Source organism: Colius striatus, chromosome 9 (assembly GCF_028858725.1).
Source record: "Colius striatus isolate bColStr4 chromosome 9, bColStr4.1.hap1, whole genome shotgun sequence".
In the NCBI taxonomy this organism is placed as follows: Eukaryota; Metazoa; Chordata; class Aves; order Coliiformes; family Coliidae; genus Colius; species Colius striatus.
This window is the reverse complement of record NC_084767.1, coordinates 9,864,732-9,890,268: the sequence shown is the minus strand read 5'-3', so window position 1 is coordinate 9,890,268 and position 25,537 is coordinate 9,864,732. Positions and strand designations below refer to the sequence as shown.

Genomic DNA, 25,537 nt, shown 5'->3' with positions numbered 1-25,537 from the left:
CTCAGAAAAAGATAAAGCCAATTTTCAAAGTTTGCAAAGAAAAGGTTATCTGGGAATACTAATGTGAACCTGCAAAACTGTTGTTACAAATATGCATGCAAATTTTCAATGACAGTAGCCAGATGTCTTTAAAGTGTAATAAACTCCAGCAACATCTCAGGAGAATTTGTAGGGAGTATATCACAGTAATATACCATTACCTCTTAAAGAAATGGAAGTGCATGTAGGATTATATCTTAACCCATCAATTGGCAGGATCATATCTCAATTATATGGAGCCTCTTTTAAATGTTACTTTGTTATTGTGATATAAATAACCAATTGCAATTGGTCATTTCAAAGCCTTTGGAATATGTTATACACAGGGAATTGCTTTATCAGTTTGAAAGCATCAATCCAATCTAATATGTTGAGATCAGAATTTGTAATAAGGTTTGTTTGGGTCCCATGTTGTCTCTGCCTGTTGTCCCCATCTTCCCCTGCCCCTTTCCAAGCATCTTAAAGCATTAAGATTTGCATGTTAGAGCAGTGTCCTCAAGTAGCTGATACCTGTGTGCCATACCCAAAAATACAGGAGACAAATTGTTTTGTTTGTTTTTTCTCAATACAAAATCCAAAATACCAGTGAAATTGTGGGTTTTTTTTTAAAGAGTAACTTTAGTCAGTTGCAAATTTACAGAGAGATGGTTCCAGTATAGCCCCATGAATCATGTCCAGTGTAGAATCAGACAATTTGAACTGGGTGTGCTAGCCTATTGTTATCCTTCAGACATGATCTGAAACAAACAAGTTCTTGAAAAAGAACACGTTTTAAAACAAGTCGATTGACATATCGATCTCAGAAACCAGAAAATTAATTCAAATGAATGCCATTTAAAAATATTGCATGGCGGAAAAGAATTTCTTTCAGTAGGTTTAGCAGAAAGAAGTATTCATACTAAAATGCTGAAGGTTTTAAGATGGTTAGAGAAAAAAATCACTAAAGGGCAGCCAGTTCATTAGCATATTTTTTCCCAAGCTTCAAATATTACTTTGTGAAGAAGCAGGTATCCTTTTGCACCTGCAGGTTGGAAACTCAGCACAAATAGATACACATCAGCAGTAGAAATGTCCTTCAAGGCAAAGTCATTCTTTTATGAACCAGTCTTTAGCTCCAGCCACAACAGGAATGTTTTGCACACTCTCTGGTGCCCCGCATCAGCTTGACCGTGTCCTGCGCTCAGCCTTTACAGAATACATTCGTTGCTTCTATTCTAGGCCTCTTACGTGATCATTTCTTTGGATTCTTCATTCTTTGACACTTCTTTTTGGACATAGAGTTTATAAAAGCATTCCAAGATTCATCAGTATTTGTTTGTTCAATGTTTGTTCATTCAACAAACACTTCCACTAAGCTTCCATTTCATTTGAGTTTGCTTTCTGAAGGGAAGTGTCACATGAATCTCAAAGTCTTAGTGCATCTATAAGCATTCTTTATTCTCCTCCAACTAGTTGTCTCATGTTCAGATATTGTCTTATGAGCAAACTTGATACAGTTTTGTAAACCATCTGCACAGTTAGAGAACTGAAAATATTTATTTAAACTTTCTTAATGTGTCTGTCAATGTCTTCTTTATGCAGTCACAACACATCTCCATCCCCTCATCACAAGTTTTCTACTAAAGTCTTTCAATAAACTACTCAAGTGTAGCAAAAATTATGTTCATATTCATATATACTGAAAGTTTCACACTGTTACTTACAGTGTGCCGAGGTAGTCAAGAGGAATAACTGCTTATTTGCATTGCCTGCTCCCTTGCCCTATGAGTCAGCAGGAGACACACTCGAAAGACCAGTTGTGCTCTGAGGGAAAGCATGCACTCTACTGAGAGAAGCACGCAGAAGGGTGCAGATAAGGAGACGGGTAAGGACAGAGAAGATGGCATTTGAGAGAAGCAAGAAGCAAGTCTAAAAGAGACTTTTCCAGATGTTAAACTGTGTGTCCTAGTAAGATCTAGCTCCAGATAAAAGAAATCTTAGCATAGTATTGTCAGGAAGAGGTAGGAAACATATACCACAATGTTCTGGACAAGCCATTAACACAGAATAAGCTTTAGAAAACTAGGAGATCTACGTTGGAATAAAGCTTTGTTGCTCTACACACAGATACAGCTACTACAAGCACTGTAAAAATGTCACAATTCACTATTGTGCTCACACACCAAATTTTCACCTTTCTTTCACAAAAATATTTCACCCTATTTTCAGTGCCTGAGTAATTCTGATTTTTCTCTGGAGTCCTTCTGTGTAATTGAGAGCATTGGCAGACTGGGATCCAGATCATCCCGTCAGAGAACTGAAAGTCTTTCATGGTAGAGTGATTACTTTAGTATTTTATAGGCAATACTATCAGGTAACTGTAAAGCAAGATGATTTGCCTTACCTAAATATATCCTCATTAGAAAGTTTAGCCCTGAGCTGAAGAAACCAAGCCCAAGGCTACAGATAAGAAAACAGTTCTTCCCCTTAGAACACCAAGTAGGTCATATGTTTCTTCAGACTAATGTTTTGGAAGGGACATTTCCCTCAGTGGCAGAGAACATGACATTATAACTGAAGACACATTACTACATGTACTTGCTTCAAGTAGATCAAAATTCTCTACCCAGAAAAATCAGTCAGTATTTTTCAAAAACCAAGGCCAAGCACTCTCAAGCAGTCTCCAGAATATTTGGTATCCTTCATTCTGTCCTGAGATGCAGCTGAACAGGACAGCAAATGTCAAAGATCAAAGTTACTCCACAGTATAAACCAACCAAATGATTTTGTCCCTCAAAGCACGAAGTGCAACTATATTAACACAATTTCTTAAAGAAAAGGATTTATCGGCTACAAAATATATAAAACCCTTTATTTAAACATCCTGAGATTTATCTCTGAGAGCAACCTAAAAAAAATTAATAAAAAATCACATTCTATTCAAATTTAAAGACAAGTGACAGATGTTTCATGCTCACTACCCACTCACTGCAGAATTTCACCTTCTCCCAGCAGCGAGTACAATTCCTCACTGAGACCGAAGAACTGGCAGGATTACTCAGCCACTGTTCATGAAGCACAGCAGGAAGCCAGGCAGCCCACCTCAGACTGACTGGGTCACCCTGATGCTGCAAACTGCACTTTAGACAAAAGGATGAAGTGGGCCATTGTTCCTGTCAAGGAGCTTTGAAACAGTGTCTAGTGTGGCTTAACTTCTACGCTTAGGACACAAACCACCCAAAATTAGGTGCAGAAAATTAGGCCATACAGATACACTTCTCTAAAGGGGCAGGAAAGAAGAAGCAATTTCAACTGTTTCATATTTCTCAGACCAAGTAGAGACAGAGATCTGTGCATATAGTGCAAGTCAAGCACCAGTTAAAAATCATCCACCTCCTAAATCCTTCCTAACACTTATTCAGCAGGTAGAGAATTGATTACTTCTCTAAGAGGCAATAATTTCACAGATGCTGGATCTGAACAAAAAACCCTCTTCCTAAGCATCTTTCCTGAAGTTTCTCAACAAGCTGCAAAAAAGCCAGTTCCCTGAATCAAACCAAATAAAAAAGCTGGAAGAAATATAGAATCGAGTTTTAATGTATCTGGGTCAAAATTAAGCCCTGGAAAGGATATTGCTCAACTTAAACAGCATGTGCCTAATTGTCACTGGTACCAATTTGGCTTTTAACACAATTGCTTATCTATCTAAAAAATCCAAGATACCTCCACATATTTGAACTTGCTTCAGTACCAAACCAAGTCTCTTATGGATCTAAAGCACCAAGCCTAACAAACTTGGTGTCTGCTAATGGATGTTTCTCAGATCCTTCTGAAACCTTCTGCACAATAAAATAGCAAAACCTGAAATTCAGATATATGGGTATTTATAGCAATTATAAATCATATGCTCCAGAGGAGCTTGCTGAGAACACCTATATTCACTCATTGAGTCACTCTTCACAGCACTTAGCTCAGAAACATATGAGACTCCAACAAGTAGACTAAGAAAAAACAACTCTCCCTCCTTTAACCTCTACGATGGCTTATATAAACTCATCAACACCCCAGCAGTCAATACCACTCTCTGATAGAGCCCAGCTACAGTCAGGAAGGAAAGCAGAGGTAGAAAACTTCCCCAGATGGTTTCAGCAACGGGTGGAACCGATGAGACACACTAAAGGGAAAATGCTGAACACAAACAGAATGACTTATTTGAACAAAAATATAAACACAGATAAATTAATCTTTCCTAAGCCAAAGTTAATCCTTAATGTAACTTGAATCCATGTTTATTTCAGTCATGTTTTCATTTACTCTTCAAAAAGCTAATTTTTTTTTAAGGCTTTTTTTCTTGTTGTGTGTTTATTCTATTAGGTTTTTTTAAGTAAGTCTTTTCTAGGTTTTAGCCTCAGATTGTCAGTTAGCATAAATTGTACTAGCTTGCTTGAGGATGTATCATTCTTTGGGAAGTCTTACTAAAACGTTTAACTTGATCTTTCAGGGAAAGATGAGCTATTAACATTTGGAAGATGGGATTCTTTTAACACCGTGTGCCCCATACATATGAATCTAGTTTCCCTTTATGCTTGAAGGAGAAAGGGACATATTTGCAGGACTAATTCTAGCCACAGATACTGAATGTGAGTTGGATAAATTGCCTTTCCAAGATTCTTAGCACCCCGATCTAATGATAGCCAGAGCCTTAATGGTTAATATTAGTAGGTATTAATGGCTTCCTCCCTACAAATTCAGTTCAAGTTAGAAGCTGATTTAACATTTCTTCTGAGTGAAGTCATATGTCCAAATTAAAAGGAAGAATCACAAAGAAAATGCTTTAGTATGTTATACACCTACATATATTCCATTCTGTTAAATGTATGTATATTTGTATGTACAGTACATCATCCTTGAGGTGGAATTTTGCATTTTTTGGGATTAGTTAAGTTCCTAGAAATAGTAGATTTCTTAGAAAGAAAATAAGACTCTTGATTCATAAATTTCAATGATTTACTATCCCACTGTACATATATGTTGTGTGCATAAAGCAGCACACGGTCTCTTGAGCCAGCACAACAGAACACGTGTGTCCGGCCAGAACGTGGCACTGCCACGCAAATGTCTCAGTGCAGTACCACATCAAGGTAACAAACTCAATCTTTTTGGCAAAGTTGATTAAATCATGTGGCAGGTACCAGACAAGCTCTAGTTCCAGCGCTGGTACAGGCTCAACTAGTAAAGACAGCTGTGGTTTTTTTCACCTCTCTCATTAGAGAGAATTAGATTAGAAATTAATTATTTATTTTCCAAGTTCAGCAAAATCATGTTTTAATTGAATGTAAATCTGGGATCCTCAGTGCCTCAGGCACTCTTGAAATAACATGTTCTCATTCTCAAAATGTTATAATAAACCTTCAAGAAAATAATCTTTATAACATTCAACACCAGTTTATATATGAAAACTATCCACCAGCAGAAGTTGAAGTACATGTGTGTGTTTGTCTAATCATTTTTCATTCATATTATTTCCTTGTTGGTAACAATTATAAGTAAGAACTCTTACTGTGCCTTTCCTTCACAATGTATTTTTTTATAAACCTGAACAGAATTGACAAACTTACAGATTAAGTTGAAGAAATTTCTCTTCATTACCTCATTGACACGACAAGACAGAACAACTCCCATCATTCTCGACCACTAAATGATTTAAAATCATTTTAAATCTGTTTCTAAAGCAGAGCGTTAGAATCCAGTGAGACTCAACTGCTCAATTACAAAATAGTTTTAGTGTCATCACATAAAAATTGTCTCTTCTTTCTAAGCTGCAATAAAAACCATGTCCTCATTCCTCAGCACTGAAAACATATCACCTGAAACTTATTTATATTAGCATAAAAAGTGATTAAAGGGTCAGCATCTTCCAGGCTCCTAAGCTATTGTTCTTGTTAATCGGTCAGCATGACTGATGAGTGTTCAGGACTTTTGGTCTGTGCATCTCTCCTGAGAGATGAAGTGTAAGCCAAGAGCAGGAAAACATTTTTAAGGCAAATATAGGACTATTAGGACACGGAGGGAACAGATGCACTGAGGCAAAGCGGTTTTTCATCTTGGCCTTGAATCAAAAGCTTTGTACTGTGGAATACAGACCAAAATGGAAATTCCATCTGCTCATTTGTTCCACAGTTACTCGACACAGAAATGCCCCACATGATTTAGAGTATTAAACATAGCTGGGTATATGAGTGACATATTTATATTTACTTCCCTACGAATGTCTAAAATCAAGACTTTTGTTTGCTGCTCATCAATACACAGACTGTCCTAAATTAATTATTTGTGCAACTACAAAGTCTGAATCTCCAATTTAAAATTTACAGTGAAAGGCCCTGTGCAAACACATATTAAGTCAAGTTCATGCCCAAAATGCTTGCAGAGAATGTTGAGGCTAGGAAAGACATGACAGACACTCACTGCCCAAGTAGACACAGCAAGCAGCAGCAGGGCATTTAGATGACATTCCCAAATGTTCTAGCCCACCATCCTTGTTTCTAGTGCATCAACCACAAATATTTAACACTCGTAATATAACAATCCTTTTCCTTTTCAAAATTACTGTGGAAAACATTTTGGAAACGTCAGTTTTTCACGGTGATTATTCTTCTCATGGTAAATATATGGAAAAGGTACAGTTTCCTGAGAATCTGATAACATGTAATTAACTATTCACTGCTACTTCTGTCAGACTTTCAGTATTAAACACTGTGAGTTTTGGCTTCTCAGTATCTATGTAAGAAGGAAGGAGTATAACAAAAACATTTCACTTGGAAAGAATCCCCAGAGGTCATTTAATTCTACTTCCTCCTTAACTGAGGGTAGATTTCACTGTCACACCTTGTTGTTTAGAACCTTTTTCAGTAGTAACTTGAAAACGTTGATAAAGATCCTACAACCTCTCTGGGCTTCTGTTCCAATGCCTTGTTGCTGTCATTGTGACAAAAGTTTTACTTCAGTCCAACTACATCACTCTGGAGAGTCTACACTCACACAAGAGCTCTTCCTTTTATTGTCAATATTTTGGATTTTACTTTCTGTAAGGAGAAAAACCTGCACAGTAAATATTTATCAGAAATAAGCTGAGCACCTGAAATGTAATGAATTTGCACACAGAGGGATTTAATTACCTTTTTGAATTCTCCTGTCCTTTGATATTCACACAGCATCATGTCAAAGAAAATGGGGATAGTGGCTTTTCGTAGTTCAACTTCTGGAATAAGAGTCATTTCCAAGATGGGTCCAACCATCCCTGGGATAAAGCATATTTTATTCTGGCCTGAAACAGAATTGTAAATTGGGTATTTGAGAAGAGAGGGAAAAATCTCCTTTTGTAAAGAAAACATTTAGTACATGCAATCATTTAAAGCAGTGATTGAAGTAATTTATGTTGGTAAAAAGTCTTACAATGTAGTCATTCCATTCTGGATGCATTCCTGTGTGACCTACTCTAGGTGGTCCTGCTCTGGCAGGGGGGTTGGACTAGATGGTCTTCAAAGATCCCTTCCAACCCTTAACATTCTGTCACTCCTTCTCAAAAGCTGAAAGCACGTACCAGAATTCAGTACCACAAACAATCACATATGTCAGTGAAAAGTTCAGTTTTACACCTACCTGTATTAAAAAGGACAATGGTGTCAAACTAGAAAATTAATGGCTGTGTTGAAAACGGAGTAAAGAATTCACCAGTTAAACAGCAAAAGTATCACATTCTTTAAAATTCTTCACTACATATTTTTGGATACATCAGAAGGTGCTGATTTAAAAAATAATCTTACTGAAAGAAAAACATTATTTTTTTTATTCAAGTATCTTCATATTTTGGATGGTGTGGGTATATGTAAGGCTAAAATTGTAATATCATTTTAAATAAAAATATTAATATCACTGGAAAAAATACTTTTAGTTCAGGCACTGAGAAGATTCCATTCTATTCTTAAAATATAAACTTGTGATACTAAGAGATTACACAAGTTTTCCTAGATGGAATGACTGCATTTTAGCTGAGGACCTCTGGAAACAGGGGAAATGCTATTGGGCTTGTGCTTAGCATTCCACTGAGGTGGAACATAGGAACAAAAGTTCAGAACTGTCTTGTGGCCAAGAGACCTCAGGTAGAATGATTGAAAAGGTCTTTTTCTCTGTCTTCTCTCTATTAATAAACTAACAAAATGTAGTCTTTTCATGCTTAACTGTCTGGAATTTATCATTCAGCTTGCATCTCCAAGAACAATGATGGGTATCATCATAATTATCCTCATTGTATATCTCAAATATCACTTATACTACATATTTTCATAAAACATTCTTGTTGCCTCTGTTAGAAACTCATGAAGGAGCAGTGGCAGAACGTGGCAGACAACTGTAAGCAGATTCCTAAACTGAGCCTACTAATCTCTGGAACCGTAGATTCAGACTGAGCAGTGACCTTCTCAGGAAAAACAGATCTGCTTCTCCATTTCAGACATTTCTATTTCATCTTGGAAACATGAGAGAAAGTTGGGAATTCTCTCAGAAACAGAAAATCAGCAATAGTAGAACAGAATCTCATCTCAATTTCAAGTTTCATCATGTATTTGAAGTTCAAATAGCAGAAAGAGTTACAGAAGTACATCATGGAATCATAGAATGGTAGGGGTTGGAAGGGACCTTTAGAGATCATCTAGTCCAACCCCCCTGCAGAAGTAGGTTCACCTAGATCAGTATGTTGGATATTTTGCAATGAAACAAACAATATGCCATGGATTCAGTTGCAACCAAGTTCATTTTCCTACTCACCGAGTTTGTACCACATGTCGCGGATAGCAAAGCCAATTAAACGTCTCATGTCTCCATATCTAGAAAAACAAATAAATAGGAAAGGCCTCTCTATCATTATCTTCATCATTATTTGACTACAAAACTTAGGACATAAGCTGAAGTATACATTTCTGCTTACTTGTTCTGGATTTTGTTGTATTTTGCATGGGAAAAGTTTTCTAGCTGGAGTGAATCTTGGGTAATAAAAGCCACAGCCAAATGAAAATAGTTGTTCCAAAGCTGTAAATTGAATATAAGACAATTATAATAGTTTTGAGAAAAGCAGGGATGATATTAAACTCTGCATAATGCTGAATAATTTATGAAAGCCAATGATGCAAGCAATATGAGGTTTTTTATATTATGCAAAGATGTACATCATTAGTATTATGCAATTAGCAGAAGGGCAAGAAAGATGAATTTTAATAACCACCACCAGACATTCCCTCTTAATAACAGCACAGCTGAACAAATAAGGCTAAAAAAAGAAGAAGAGACTCATATGAAATTCATTATCTAACGACATTAAACCCCGAACCAGTGCCGGACTATTACACACCAGTGGATCTTAACAGTCTTGGAGCTAAAGGTATCCAGTGTAATTACACTGTATTTGAGAACTACTTCAAAAGGCATCTTCTGTCTTCTCCTTGGATTCTGACAATGGTTTGTGTGAAATTTCAATATATTTTGTTAAGAGCTCTGTACGTGAAAGAAAGGGCAAAATACATCCCTAAATGAGGACTGAGTCACGTACTTGGAGTAGATGAAAATCCCTTGTATGTCCAATCCACCACCTTTTGTTTCTGAAAGCAAATTACTCGTTCTCCAGACAATCAGAATTAAGTACTTTTCTCTCCCATTAGAGATGGAAAGGGAAAATAGAAGCTTCCCAAGGAAACACCAATCCAAGGAAGCAACTGCTATCTTCAGATGCTTCTAAGCACTCAGTAATGGCATTAGATACTTCATTTAAAAATGCAGCTGCACCCAAAATTGTGTTGTAGGTATCATCAAGACGGTAGAAGGACAATAGCTTAGGTATACAGTGGTAATGTAAAGGATGGAAACAGAGCTCTTCATTTTGTATGGTGAAATACAGCCTTAGGTTGGGGACACATCATAGGTAGACTAGAAATCCAATGTTTCATCAAAAACTTGTAACCTCTGTCCTTCATAATCTGAAAAACTCATTTGTACACAAATAACCAGGAGAAATAGACACCCACACACAAAAACACAAAACCACAGACATTTCCTACAATACATAAAATTCTCAAACGTTCTCTAGAATGTGAAGAAGACCCTGTATTTAATTTATTCCTCCCTTTGAGGCCCAACTAAAGCTCTCCTTAGCAGACTTGCTTCTTTTAAAAGCCCTTCAGAGGGTGGTTCTGTCTTTAAGTATTTACAGCCCAGAGAGCATAGTTATCCCTGTGCAGATACACAGACTCAAGCAGCATTTCTCTGGAGTCACTTATTAATCTGCTACATATTACACTACTCAAAGAGGCTCTGAATTCACCCAAACCAATCAAAGCCTTATTAGAAGCTACATTTAAATATGAGCACTAGTAAGCCTTTTTTTCCCCCTCCCTTAATACAAACATTTAAATCATGTTCATATCTAATTTTTGACAGTGTACTAATAGTACATATTAATTCAGAGCCTTTTTTCCCCAGGATAAATATTACTTATGCCTAGAAAGGCCTGTTTTCCCTCGTTATCAAAGATTTATGAAGATTGATTTGACCAATTTCAAGTTTTCAGTCTCTTGAGGAGCTGTAGTTATTGATGTGTAGGGACTGTACTTTGCATATGTCAATTACACCCTTAAAATGGAAAATTTCTTGAATTGTTCTAGATTATGAAGAGGAAAATGAAGCTTTATGATTACACTTAATGGTCTATTTATTCACTTAAGAGCTCTGAGTTCAATGCCACGGTTTTCTGAGACATACCCTAAAGACTCAGTGTCCTTATTTACAACATACATTTCCCTTCATCCTCAGAGTACCCGATGACAGTTGCAAAAAATACGATCCTTGCACTTCAGTAGTATATTCAAGTTAAGGACTCACAAGCTTTTAAGTACCAAAAGTAACTTTTAAATCTTGTGAGAAAAAGTAATTTCTGAAAAGTAAAAAAAAAAGACAAAAGTTCACGGAAACAGGTTTCTAAAATGCAAAAAAAAAGTGCTTATGAGATCTGTTTTGTTTTCTGTTAAGCCCAAAACAACATTCCCACATTTTGCATTTGAACATCCAGTTCTGTAGGAAGCGCTAGGGCAGAAGTGAAGCAGCACAGGGATAGGAAAGGACCGGAGCTCTGTGATCTGATCCATGTGACGCTCATGCTTTGCTCTTTGTTGTCACCAGTTCAGTGCTGAGATGTCAGGTAGAGACAGAGAAGTGGGAGACACAGCTAGAGCTGACACTGTCCCTTCTCTGTAACCAGAGATTAATTACTCATTGCAAACTCCAATGAGCAATGAGTTCAAGTCCAAAGAAATTTACAGATGAACATCAAAAAAAATCAATCACTTATCATAAGCCACCTAGAAAGACTCAGCTACACGTTGATAAAGGATCAAAGATGAACTTTAAACTGTCAAGTTTGGTAATTTTCAAATGCACAATATGATATGTAATATATAAAAAGATAACTTTTCTAGTCCTGCTTGTATAATTAATACAACTAACTACATTTTCCCATGGTTGCATTATCTATTAACTTCTGCATCAGCCATCTCCAAGGGTATCCTACATCTATCACTACTGTACATACATTTTTCCATGATACAGTGCTTATTTTTCCCTGTATACCTGTAATGTAGGGAAGTTTTTGATTTTGGTGTTTGTCTAAACAAAGATTTAGAATTAAAATTAAGCTACACAGTTCTCTTTGTGATAAAATACATTTCATTACTGCTGACTTATTAATGGTGCCTAGTGCATGCAGGGAAGATAGGAAAAACATCAAGAATAAGCATTTTAATTTGGATTGGTGTGTTAGAATCTGGGCTATGTCTTCTATAATAAAACTCTGTGGCAAGAATATAGATGAGTAATATGAAATTGTAATTACTATAATAGTACAGATTTAGAAATATAATCCTTTCTAATGCCCTGTAAAAATACTGCTAACACAGGGGAAAGGTAGGAAGGAACAAGAATCAATAGCATTGTATTTTCCAAAATAGAAACTCTATGATAGCTATGCCTGGCCACAGCAAAATGGTTTCTACTTGGTCACTCTTCCCTGTCCCTAATATGTCAGAAACTGCCATCTCCAATCAGAAACGTTATAAAAGGACTGTTGCACAACAGAGTCATTTCACTGAATTCAGAGGCATTAGGGGTGGCAATGGATGCTGACTGCATTACAGGGCTGTTAGATTCAGCTGCTGAATGGAAACACTATGCAGAGTAAGATTTCTAAAACCAAAGCTTGTGGAGCCATGAGTTGACAGTGACAACAGAGTGAAAACAGTCTGCTCTCCTAGACAAAGGTAACACCTAGCTAATGCTAATATAATACAGACCCTTGAAGATATACATTGCCATGGTCTTCAGAAAAAAATATAACCTCAGACTTGTTTTCTTAACTTAGTTTCTGTAATTTTCTTGTGCACCATCAATATATCTCCTTACACCATCTCAATATGCTCATTGACTAAAGATTCTTAAACTACTACACCTTCCATGGGTGCAAACCCTCAATTACATGATTTACACTTTGGTGAACTTTTTCTAGTTGTAAACACAAAACACCTGTGTCTGGAAGGAAACCTGAGGGGTCAGTTAGTCCAGCTCTGTATCCCAAGGCAAGATCTGCTAAACTGCCTCAGGTAGATGTCTACTGAATCCATTCATTAGAATCTTTAAGTGAGAAATATTTCCTGGGCTTTCTAGACAATCTGTTTCAATACACAACTCTATTTACATCTAATATAAAGGAAAATCTATGATCTATTTCAAATACAGAGCCAGGCATAGAATGTAAACTGCTAAGTAGTGAAGTTTTTTACCTATTCCAGTAATTCCTATTGAAACTCCAGATTTCTGTATATTAAATCTTCACATTCCAGTTTCTTCTCACTACTGAAGAGCACACACTAATGTGTCATGCAAGGTTCTTCCCCTGCTTGTACTGTGTGCATTTGCAAGCTCCAGCTACTGTGAATATTATGATCCTCATTCATTCTTGCTTCGTGGTCAATCAATCACTTAATGAAAATTCACTGCCTTTTCTTTCATAAAATTATTTGTCCTGTAACTAACAATTTTGTTTTATCAGCACCACCATAAATATTCTATAACAAATGCCTTTTAGTTAGTGCTTTCTTTGCTCTATGTTTTGCTGTATAATGACACCGGAGGTCACCCGCTGTCTGCAATCTCTAACTGCGGCTTGTTACCTGAGAGTGACTGACGTACATCCCAGCACACCCAGCATGCAAAACATACAAAAACCCCCAAAATGAACACAAAAATCCTAAGAAAACCACCTCCTTTCCCAGCAGGCATATAATCTCAGGTAACAGATGATTAATTACTAGAGGAAGGTGTCCCTGCCCATGGCAGGGGGGTTAGAACTAGATGTTCTTTAAGGTCTCTTCCAGTCTAAATCATTCCATGATTCTAGGATTTGTTCTCATAAAAAATAAGCAATACATTCATGTTCCATAGGGTCTGCAGTCATTGCAAAAACCATTCAATAAGCCTGCACATGGAAACAAAATAACTGTGTTTCTTTAGTATTCAGTTCAAACTATTTGATAATAAATGTTATAAAGCAACAAAAGGATCAGTGGGGGAAAAATAGCAATTGGTGGAAGCTCAGCATCAGACACATTCAGAACTTCTAACCAAGAAGAGAAGAAGCTCTTTATGATTCTTCATCTAAATCTCCTTTCTTTAAGTTTGAAACACTTAGTCCTTATCCTATCACTGCAGACCCGTGAAAAGTCTCCCTCCATCTTCCTTGCTATCCCTTTTAGGTACTGGAAGGCTGCTCTAAGATATCCCTGGAGCCAACTCCAGCTCCTCAGCCTGTCTCCATAGGAAAGCTGCTCCAGCCCTCAGATCATCTTCCCAGCCTCCTCTGAACTTGTTCCAACAGGTCCATGTCCTCATGTTAGGGGCCCCAGAGCTGGATGCAGCACTGCAGGTGAGGACTCACAAGAGCAGAGGGGCAGAAACCTCTCCGTCCACCTGTTGTTTTGACATAGCCCAGGATACCTTTGGTTTTCTTAGCTGCAAATGCACATCCACTGCTCATGAATCAGTTTTTCTAAACATTTCTCTAAAACTCCCAAATGTTTTGTAAGTACCTCAAAGAAATCCCAAATATTTGCTCTCTTTTGAAGGAAAATGCATCTCAATGTTTTGCTTTGATACATATTTACTATTATGTATCCAAAAAAGCCTAACAATGAAACAATGGATAAATAAATACTAACATAAACAAAGTTGAGTCAGAGTTTTTTGCAAAGCAGCTGCTTAAACAAAAAGATACTTTATACTAGCCTCCTGGTACCTTAATTGCTAAAATAATAACAACATACAAGCACTACAACAGCTACACAAAGAAGGCCTGATTGATTGTGTATTAACTAGAAACACTCCAGAACAGCTGAGGAAAACCAAGACCTACAACTAAAAAGGATAATAACCCCAGAGACTGAAACTGTCAAGCAAATGATTTTATAAAGTACAGAAGTTTCTCGTTTCCATGGAGTTAACCACTGCTCGTGTTTGCTTATAGCCATATATATTAAATATATATGTATACTGCCTCTCTCCTTTTTGTTATTTGCTCACTTTCTAATGATACAGAAAATTTTCCCTGCACTATAGCAAATAGCTTGATGTGTCCATGTTATTAGAGAACAATTCTCAGTCCACAAGAACAAATACAGCTCCAAGACTGAACTTTCCACAGCCAGAAAGGACAAAACAGAAGTGTATTTACACTGCAGACTGGGATGATTTCAGTTATGCCTTCAAAAGAAAAATGTTTTCTTAGAGCAATTATTTAGTTTTCCTCCTTGCACTCCTTACTTTTGCACTCTGTTCCTGTCCATCAAGTCTCAGTATTTCAGGGTATTTTAAGAAAATTTGATAACTTTAAGGATAATGTAATATGTTTAAGAAAGGCATGGATTATTCTTACCATAAAAGGCTCTAGAGTAGTTAGCTAAAATTCTTGTCAGGAAAGGATTTGGATAAAGTTAATGCTCAGCAAATGAAGAAGGTTCACTGAAGCAAGCCTCAAGTTTCTTATTTTGGTTAATGACATTTTTAGAATCACAGAATCATAGAATGGTAGGGGTTGGAAGAGACCTTTAGAGATCATCTAGTTCAACCCCCCTGCAGAAGCAGATCCATCTAGATCAAGTTAGCTTTAAATGCTTCTAGATAACCAAGTTTTCACAATCTGGATGGTTGCAAGACACTAATTTATTTTTCAGAAAATTTAAATATGAAAAACAATAGAAGAACATTAAAACCACTAAAATCTTCAGCAAACACTGTTCTGAATGTGTGTAGTTAATATTGAGTAATCCGATTTTAATTGTTCATTAAGAAAAATAGACAACATGCTTTGTATTATTCAGACCTTTAGTCCAGCAGCAGCTTTTCAATAGGTACATTTAGAGTGCTGTCAGAAGATTTTTAGAGCTTTTATTCATGGAAGAAAAGTAAAGCATCTCTCTGACTTGTGCTTTTAGGTGTCTTGTGAAACTATAAGGGTACTACAATTCTTTACATAGCACTAATTTACTATAAAGTTGTTTAGTTCACTCAAAGCCTCCAGATATCTGACAAGTGACAAGCAAAAGAAGGTTATTACATTCCCTTGAACTACAAAGTTCAGCACTGAACTACACTGGCCCTGATTGTTTGACAGCATTCTGGAATGCAGAGTCTTGCCACAATAAACTTACCTGAAATGAAAGTTCCAGGTTTAGTGTGCTGTTCTAACATTTAAAAGAGACAGTGAGCATCTTAATGAAATGTTGACAGCTACACAGTGTTTATAGTGATCTGTGTGCTGCTGATAGCCTACACATACCCATGTCCACCAGACCTACTTTATTTGTTTTTAAAAGTTCCTGATGCATTGTGTAATGTAGTAAAAATGATCAAGAGATTATGTCATAAATGTGTCAAGGATCTGAGAGTTTCCAGCAGGGATATTTACTTAAAATTGAAGTTTTTCAGAACAAACAGCTTTCCCTATGATTCAAAAAACAATTGCACACATTTGTCAGGTTCCACCTTTTGAAAGTACAAGCCTGTTAATGAAATAAACTACAAAAGAGCTCTACATTTCATACTTGGAGTTTATTGTAATTGAGTAGTAAGTGAATGTTTTACCTTTCTTCTTATTGTTGACTTTTTAAGCTCTTTCTATGTAACCACTTACCTGAGTGCTCTGTAGCTATTTGTGACTGAGATATGTTCTCTTAAGGACTGGGATCAAATCAGATTCCCTTAAACCAGATTGCCAGTTGCAAGATTGACCATAACATATAAAACCCAAGAAAAGAAGAAGGTAAAGCCCTTAATGTTCTCTGAATCCCATAGTTAGGATCTGGAAGTTCTTACCTAACGAAAAGATTCTATTTTTGTAACCAGGGAGCATTTTTGAACTTAAAAACATTTAACTGTAGTTAAAATAGAGTGAAATATTTTTTTGTATAATAATTTGTTAGAGTTTCTTACACTACACACAGTATTTAGTGACAAATCCTGATTCTCAAACTGTGATTCAATTTTCATTAAAATGTAGTTAATGTGAAAACTACAGACATTTTCATTTTTATCTGAAGCAAGCTAAATGTGGTAAAATACAGGTCTACATAGTTAAGATATGAAGAATTATATTGAGCAAACTAACACAAAAAGCCCACCTGACTTTCAAATTCATTCAGAAAGAACTACTAAACAAAAAGGAGAAGAAAAAACTATAGAATTAGCAGGGGAGGCTACAAGTTCAACATAAAAATAAATTCTAAGTGCTAAATACTCTAGGAATAAAAGTTAAGCTCTTTCTGCCCTACATAGGTAGAAGTGACATTGTAAAGGCTTTATGCATTCCATCAAAGATTGCCTCTCTGAACATACTTAGCTGGCTAAGAAAAAAAAAGGTTTCATCTTGTCAGTTCTGAGAAAAATCACAGAACAAAATACTCTGTCTGTGAGCCTTATCATAAATAATCAAAGTATGCCTTTCGTGTCATATCAAAGATGGCCTCATCCTGCCACACTCAAAGCAACAGTTGTTTTGATGCTGATACAAAGCACCAGAAAAGGCTCTGCCACACTACAAAGATCATACCTGTACAGACTACCCTTGACTCAGGCAACAAACCTAATTACTTACTTGAACTTCAAAATTCATGTTCTCCAGAAATTTCTGGTTCATTGTCTCAGCAAATTTGTTGATGGCTCTCAAGAACACCCTAAAAAACAAAAGCAAGGATACAGAGAAATGAATGTATCCCTGGGAATCTATCGCAGTCACTTATGATATTGATGGCTAGACATTTAAACACTGAGCACACTGGAAGATGGAAAGTTCCCACACACATGAACACAGCAGAGGACACTCAGGGCAATGGCATGTTATTCATAGTCTGACAGAAAAAAATTAAGCAGATAATTGTCAAAGTTTCTTGTTCTCCATTGAAAACTTCAGACAATAGAGTTTCTTTTCCTCTGCTGCACACTACATTGCATTTCTGAGAAAAAACACAGAGAGTAATTTTACCTTCTCTGTGACAAAACCAAGTGATTTACAAGAGCATTACTGCCTCCTCCTCAAAGGTTTGACAGCTGAAAGAGTTCCTGGGCTCACTTTTTTTAGTTAGGAGCTGCCACTGCATTTTCCCAATTAAAGAAATATTATGTACAGCTCTTTGGTTTTCTCACAGGAGGGGAAGGAAGGATGACACCTCTGCCCATCTTCCTCCTCAAGCTGATTATAAAAACACATTCAAAGCTGAGTTAATACACAGTTATTTCTTCCAAGAGGAACAGTGTGAACTTTATCCCCTTAGCTTGAAAAGCAGCACCTATTTCTGCTCATTATTAATACTGCAAGATTAAGTCATATTTCCAAAGCTAATTTCTTCATCTAACTTTCCAGCATGGTACATTTCCAAAAGGAAAATGAATTGCACCTCTAAAATATTTATGAAGTTTGTTTGAATCATTCAATTTACAGTTTTGAAAACAAGTGACCCCATTTTCCTCTGCTTCATGCATTCATTTTTTTTGGAGTTGAAATATTTCAACAGCAAACACTGCAGGGGCAAACATACTGCAACCTGAGAGAGGGGAGCACAAGGAAAAGCCAATCCTAACTGTACAAATACAATGACTCACTGCCAAGGAAGATAGTACCTAACAGGAAAAAAGACCTAATAGTTATAATAGATGGGTCTGGAAAAGCCCACTGCCTCAGTGTGTAATAACATCAGAAAAATCAAGAATTAGAATTATTAGCAAAAGCTTAAAAGAGCACAGAAAAATCCATCCATGTCAATGGAATGTTGTACATCTGTGTTAGATTCTGTGTGGTGTTTAATCTCAGAAAGATAAACAAATACAAAAAGAAAACAAGCAGATAAATGTGACAAAGAAATGATCAAATACAGTTATGAGATTGTGCCTGAGACCTGGTTTCTTCAGTCAGGGACACTATGTGTCTGAGGAGGAATATGGTGTTATCTATAAAATCAAAAGTACCATGGAGATGAGAGACTTATTGTTCAGACTGTCTCATACAAGTATTGGAGAGCACTGAATGAAACCAGAATGTGCACTCAAAATAAGCAAAAAGAAAGAGTTTTTATGCTAGCCTTGCTCAGCTATGCAAGTCACTTCCACAGGATGCTGTGAATGTCTGCATTTTATACCAGCTTAACAGTGATTAGACACATAAAAGAAGGGAAGACTACTAAATGTCATTGGTCACTGGAGGCTGGAAGAATACAGTGAAATGTTCCTTCTTCCCAGCTCCGTTGTTACACAATTCCCTAGGCAGTTGTTTATGAGCCACCACCAGAAACAGAATAGTCAGTGAAATGTATTTTAGTCTCACCACACACATACAAAATAAATTAAAGATGGCAAGGGCTAAATTCAGTGTGTTAATGAGGGAGGTAAAGCAAAAGCTCAGCTTTTGGCAGGCTCCTGACAGAGAATGCTGTTCAATCACCAAGCAGCAGTCCAAAGAAGTGCACTGTTTCATTAGGGCTACAACCTGACTGTTCAGATTGAAATTCTTTGTTATCATATGGTTTTCCATGAGGTAAAAAAGTATTTGCAGTAACCTAAAGAAGAATATTTTCTTTCAATCCACATAGCATTCCTTTGTGATGCTAATATGATTAAGGAATATGGTGTGACATCTTGCCAAGACCTTTTTTTTCAAGGGACACTACAGTTTTAACCATCACAGTAACTGTGGCGTTGGAAGGTAATGGACTTCTAGGCCTGTGTTGCTCAATTGCATCATCCCACACATTCAGATGAGCTTCTTTCTAGTAGCCTGGGGCATAGTCTAATCTAATCTTTTAACACTACCTGAGCTAATCTTGCCACCTGAATTAAAGGTCTGATGCTAAGTGTCACCAAATCTCCTTGAGTTCAAGAAATCTAATTCTGCTCAATAGTGTTCTTGCAGGCTGTCGCCACTCTACTAAACAATCTCTGTGTAATCACACAATTGCCTTGTGTATACACTGCAATTTCAGTTCATGTTGCTCTGAAGAGGTTATTGTACTTTCTTTTTGGCCTTTTAGGTGATAAACTTCTGGAAGATGTGATTTCCTCTGCAAGCTGCCCCACACTGACCACAAGAAGATGAACACTTCCCTTGCATGGGTACATTTATCTCTACAAAAACTCCTGATGCTGGACAAAAACTGTTTAAGACTTCACAAAAATAGGAAGTTCTAAGAAGAATGGTCTACTTCAGACAGCACAAAAAAGATACACAGCTAGGCAGAATCACAGACACCCACATGTTATTCTGTCTGTCAGCATCCTTATTATGCTTCTGAGTAGGAGTTTTGGGTCAAGGCCTTTTTAGAGTCATATCTTTTCTGTAGAACTATATTGGTCTAGATTCTCCTTTGATTTACAAAGTCTATTTCTTGCCAACTCACGTAATCAAGTTCTTCAGCTCCAGCTGCTCAGAGTTGCATTTCCTTTCACTCAGAATGTCTTTTGTCAGAGTAGGAGGGGGTGTCCTCCACTTTAGAGACTTTTTTATTCCCAGCTTGTGTGTATTTACACACTACTCTAGCACCTATGGTGCAACATGTCACCAGAATATCCTCTTTGTGTCCAGTTCTGGGCTCCTCAGCTCAAGAGGGATGGGGAAGTGCTGGAGACAGCCCAGCGCAGGGCCACCAAGATGATCAAGGGACTGGAACATCTTTCATACGAGGAAAGGCTGAGGGAACTGGGGCTGTTTAGTCTGGAGAAGAGGAGACTGAGGGGGGATCTTATTAACATTTATCAATATCTCAAGGGTGGGTGTCAGGAGATTGGGGCAGCACTTTTTTCTATAGTAGCCAGCAACAGGACAAGGGGTGATGGGATGAAGCTGGAACACAAGAAGTTCCATTTAAATATAAGAAAAAACTATTTCATTGTTATGATGAGGGAGCCCTGGCACAGGCTGCCCGGAGGGGTTGTGGAGGCTCCTTCCTTGGACCCGCCTGGACATGTTCCTAGATGACCTGATCTAGGTGACCCTGCTTCTGCAGAGGTGTTGGACTAGATGATCTCTAAAGGTCCCTTCCAACCCCACCATTCTATGATTCTATGGATCTGATACGATGTCGATAATTTGACTTACATTAAAAAACTCTACACCTTCAGATACTTTATCTTTTAGCACAGAAATATTATGCAAGGTAGAGTAGAAATAATTATAACTTAAACAAACATGAAATTTATTAGTGCAAATCTATTTCACAAGATGGATATCTTTCTTGTGTGTCATATTTTACAGTATTTGTGAAAAGATTGTGATTTAATGTTAGCCATAGATGAAAAGGCCCAAGGATACCTGTAAAACACTGAGGTACTTCACATCCAGTAAAAGTTACTGATAATATTGAAAATATTTACAGGATTCTATACAATTGAATATCATCCCTTTTATTCTTGTAGATATTTTTATCTGACATACTGAAATGACACATTTTCAGGAAGCACTCAGTACTTCCAGGCTGTCAAGTTCCAAATATTTTCATGCATTTGTATCTTGCCTAAAGGGTGTATCCATTTCTGTCATTGGAAGTCACTTAGACAGTAGGTTTGAGTTCTATTCCTGGTTCCTGCCAATGTCTTCCTATCCTACCTCAGTGATTTCATTTCTATATACCTACATCTCTCCTTTAACCAAAAAAAAAGAATACTACTTAACCAGGCACAAGTATGAGGTAAAGAGGTTTCTATAAAACACTTAGAGGTTTTGATGAAAACAAGAGAAAATACCATTTTAATTATTACTGGCAGCATACTCCTATTCAAAGAACTATCAAAGCACATCAAAGATTAATGCAAGAGAGAGTAATTGGATTGGAGAAGTCACCATTCCTTACAGAATTATTCCTAATATCAGGTATCAATTCTAACTGACATAGTGGAGAAGATACAGCTAGAAAAGATGGTTAAAAAGTGTGCCCCAGGACAGCCCAGGAAAACACAGTATGTACTGTCTGACTTCAGAAGTTACAGAGAAAAGTTACTGAAAGGGATTATTTTGTCACAGTATAACTTAATTTCCCTTCATTCTATAACCCATCATTGGAGTTTTGAGGATTGATGGTCAGTTTTGCTTTGCAGGTTTAGACTGATCAAGACTAACCAAAGTACAGGATCTTGGTTTCTCATATAGCTAATGTCATTAGGGGTTTTTTTCTGCTTAACATTCCCTTGTCACACTTTCCCTTAATTTCATCATCACACAAGCTACAAGTATGTTCTTTCAGGTTTTAACTACAATAACTTTTTTACAGTTACCTAATATGGAATTAATTTCTCATCAATTGAAATAATTGTGACCTAAAAATGCTGAAATACCTTTATCCACAATAATTTCCATGACATTTCCTGAATTTATGTGACTTGATGCTGCGAATTTACAGTATGTACCAACCTTTGGGGCCTGAAGATTTTATCGTTGAAGGCTAAAGTCTCTGGGCTGAATCTGGGTATGAAAAGGTAAGGTTTTGGCTTCAGACAGCAACAGAATTGACATGGTTCAGCTATCCCCTTTCCTCTTCTAAATTACTTGCTGCTGCTTCTTTACTTCATTGTAATGTTGAGAATTTTTTGTTTAATTTTGGCTTGAATAAAAGCCCATTAAACAGAATCCTTTGCCACCATACTTAGATTATTTCTATATGTTATTATGGTACTGTTCTATATCTAGAACACACATCTAAGTACTTGAAACTAAGGCAGGCAAAGCTGAAAATTTAGAAGTCATCTTAAGATAAAAACTTTATTTCAAATCAATTCTCCCTCAAACAAAACAAAACAGGGAGGCTGAAATGGAGCAAAGAAATTATTTCATATTCATAAACAAGATGTTGTTAATCAAAGCAGGATTTCAAGGCTATTCCTTAGAAGATGATGACTCTCTATTTAAAAGTAAAATAGGTCTGCACATTGTCCTTGTTTTTGAAGTGCAAATAGGTGATAAAACTAAAATATAGATCTGGAACTCTATGTTATTTTTAGCAAGCAAGTTAGAATTAGTGCATCAGCTCCTTGCAGCACAAAACAAAGTGATGATTACACTAAAAAAAATCCCAATCAAAAACAACCCCAAAATCCCTAAATTGATATTGCCTTCTCTTAGGTGGCTTTGCCAAAGCTGGCCGCCTTCTGCACCTAGTTTCAGACTTTGAACATTTCTGGGTCCAGAAGATTATTTTGGAAAGGGTTCCTAAATTGAATACACAATTCCAAATCTTCCCAAAATCATGAACTGAAATTTCCTGAGACTCTTACACATGAATTCTTTCAAAGCAGTGCTTCAACAGCAATGAGATTCAGTTCAATGCCTTTTCAAGTTGACAAGACTCTAAAACTTACTGCTTCAACTTTTCAATTAATAATCCAGATACTGAGTTGAAGGCTGAATTAATTCATTTGGGTATTTATGAACATCAACTCAAACTCAAGTTTACTATGTCTTCTGAAGCTGTGATTGCACTGATGCAATGACAGGTGGAAAAAATTAAGCAAGTACAACTTTTACTGCATAATCAGACACAGAAAAACAGATATAAGCTTTAAAAGAATATTCCTATGTGACCTGATCTAGGTGAACCTGCTTCTGCAGGGGATTGGACTAGATGATCTCTAAAGGTCTCTTCCAACCCCTACCATTCCATGATTCTATGATTACTTTGTGTGTTGTGAAAGCCTTTACTGAAAGAAACAACTGAAGTGCTAGAACATTATTTTGATTAAAATTACATCTGAAAACCTATGAAGGCACAGATAGTTTTAAAACTCAGAACTTCCTCCCACAAATCTTAAGTGCTTTTCCTTCACAGAACTTGGTCCATAAGTCAGAAGGAATTGGACTGAATCCAGTTTGGCAGGAGATCTTTTTATAACCCCTAAAGGCTGATCAATCAGCACTTTCATGAGTGAATCCTCTACTTGAGCAGATAAGGAATATAAGGGGAGTCCTTTCAAAGCACAGAGGACACACTGACTACTATTTCAAAGATCTTTTCTGAGTTCTGATAGATATTGTCTTGCCAGTGTGCTAGTCATAAGAAATCTGGAGTAGGAAATAAGAGGGCAAAAATTAACACTGCCACATAATTTATGCTGACTGGATAATGGCATCCTCATAAAATGCTCTACAAAAGACACCTGGTAGGTATTTTAACATGAAACAAACACAAAGGAAAAGCAGTTGAAGTCAACTGAGTCTCTTGTCAGCTTCTGCCAGCTTTTCTCTTCCTTCTTGTGTGCAAAGCTAGAAGGTGGCACGTTAAATCAAGAGAAGGCTAGCCAAGTGGGTCAGACTCAATCCCAAATGCCCATCATTGTCAACAACTGAAACAGGGATCAGCAATTATAAACTAAACCTAGAAGATCCAAAATACGCAGAAGAGAGATCAGACAAGCAATCAGTGTGATAGGAGAGATTAAAAAAAAAAGCACATTTACTATTTTAGTGGCAAACACAGAGCAGCAGGAGAAAGCCTGAGAGAGCAGGTGAAAAGAAGATAACAAAAAATCTTTACAAAGTAAGAGCAGAAATTATCTCATAATGAAGTGGCAAGTTATCATTGATTTAGAAATGAAGGGCAATGCAAGATGGAAACACGATTTTAAAGCCTTGTATCTGTGTGAAACCTCGTTATTAAGAGCACAATAACTGCAACATTTAGGAAGCAATCCACTTCCATGGTAACTGGGAAAATATGGCCAGTGGTGCAAAGAAAATAGTACAATTTAATCATATTTCTCCCTTGTGTCAACTCTGTATCACTGTAGACTGAAGAATAGTTTTTGTACAATTCATACTGAATTCTAATGATAAAAGCAATTGGCATTTTCCTTAATTCTTTTCCATTGTACAACCAGAGAGTCTGTCTGAGTAGCATGGTCAGAAGACAACTGCTTAAAAACAATCACGATTCAGTTTCTCTTGTCTCGATTATAAATTGTTATATGCAATTATTTTTCTTTATTAGAGTTATCTGAAAAATTACCTTGAGTAGCTATGCCAAGCATATAAAAATAAAACATACTCTGAAATAGGAGTTCATTTGACAGCAGTACAAAAGCAACACCTGAAGACAAGAATGAGCAATGGCTTTGATGCTATACAAGCCTAGTTTCCATCTGATATCTCTTGGCTCAGCCAACAATCTCTCTGCATGTAGTTTTTCCTTCAGCATCTACCTAAAGTATGTTTTAAAGCCTGCTTATCTCTCACTTAGGAATCAAAATGCATTTTCAAAACTACATATTAGATACACATTTATGCCAAATTCTTTTGAAAATGAGACATTTAGCATACTTTAAGAAACTTCAGAGCTTGAAAACTAAGCATACAAAACGCTGTCATTAAGGACTCTGATATAAGTAACAGTTTGAAAGGTAGTTTCAACCATTTTCCTTTTATTGTATGTTCTCATTTCAGCCTAGTGTCCTTATTCTTGTGCATTCCATCTAATCATCTAATTGTTTTTCAGAGTAGTAATATTCTGAATGAAAAAAATCATCTTTGGTGTCAGATCAAATCTGGGAATAAGCTGAAATCGAGTCAGTATACATGAGTGCAAGGGCTTGACATGTTTATATCAGGGTGTCATGCACTAATGAAAAAAAACCTTACAGCCTTCACTTTTGAAGAAAGTTTAAATTGATATTGTGAAGGTACTCCATTTTTCCACCTGTTGGCACTAATTTACTCTTACTGTAACATTTGTATCTACCATTTAGCCTTCATTTTGATATATCTAAGAAGAGTGCAGAGGGGATACTTTGGTGAACATTTTCTAGAGCCTATTTATAGAAACACTTTTATTATTTCACACATTAAGAGATTAAAATTAGAGAATCAGGTTAAACTAATGGCTAACACTGGATAGTACCGTCT

General features: G+C 36.7%; 1 protein-coding gene across 1 annotated transcript in view; it reads right to left on the bottom strand.

Moving 5' to 3' along the window:
• Window positions 1–25,537, bottom strand: part of DOCK2 (dedicator of cytokinesis 2) — a 167,752-nt gene that overhangs the window by 28,119 nt on the left and 114,096 nt on the right. The window contains exons 30-33 of the mRNA XM_062003141.1: window positions 17,261–17,339; window positions 9,005–9,105; window positions 8,845–8,903; window positions 7,197–7,345 (exon numbers count right to left, since the gene is read on the bottom strand). Coding sequence (XP_061859125.1) covers window positions 7,197–7,345; window positions 8,845–8,903; window positions 9,005–9,105; window positions 17,261–17,339 — 388 coding nt within the window. The remainder of the gene's footprint in view (window positions 1–7,196; window positions 7,346–8,844; window positions 8,904–9,004; window positions 9,106–17,260; window positions 17,340–25,537) is intronic.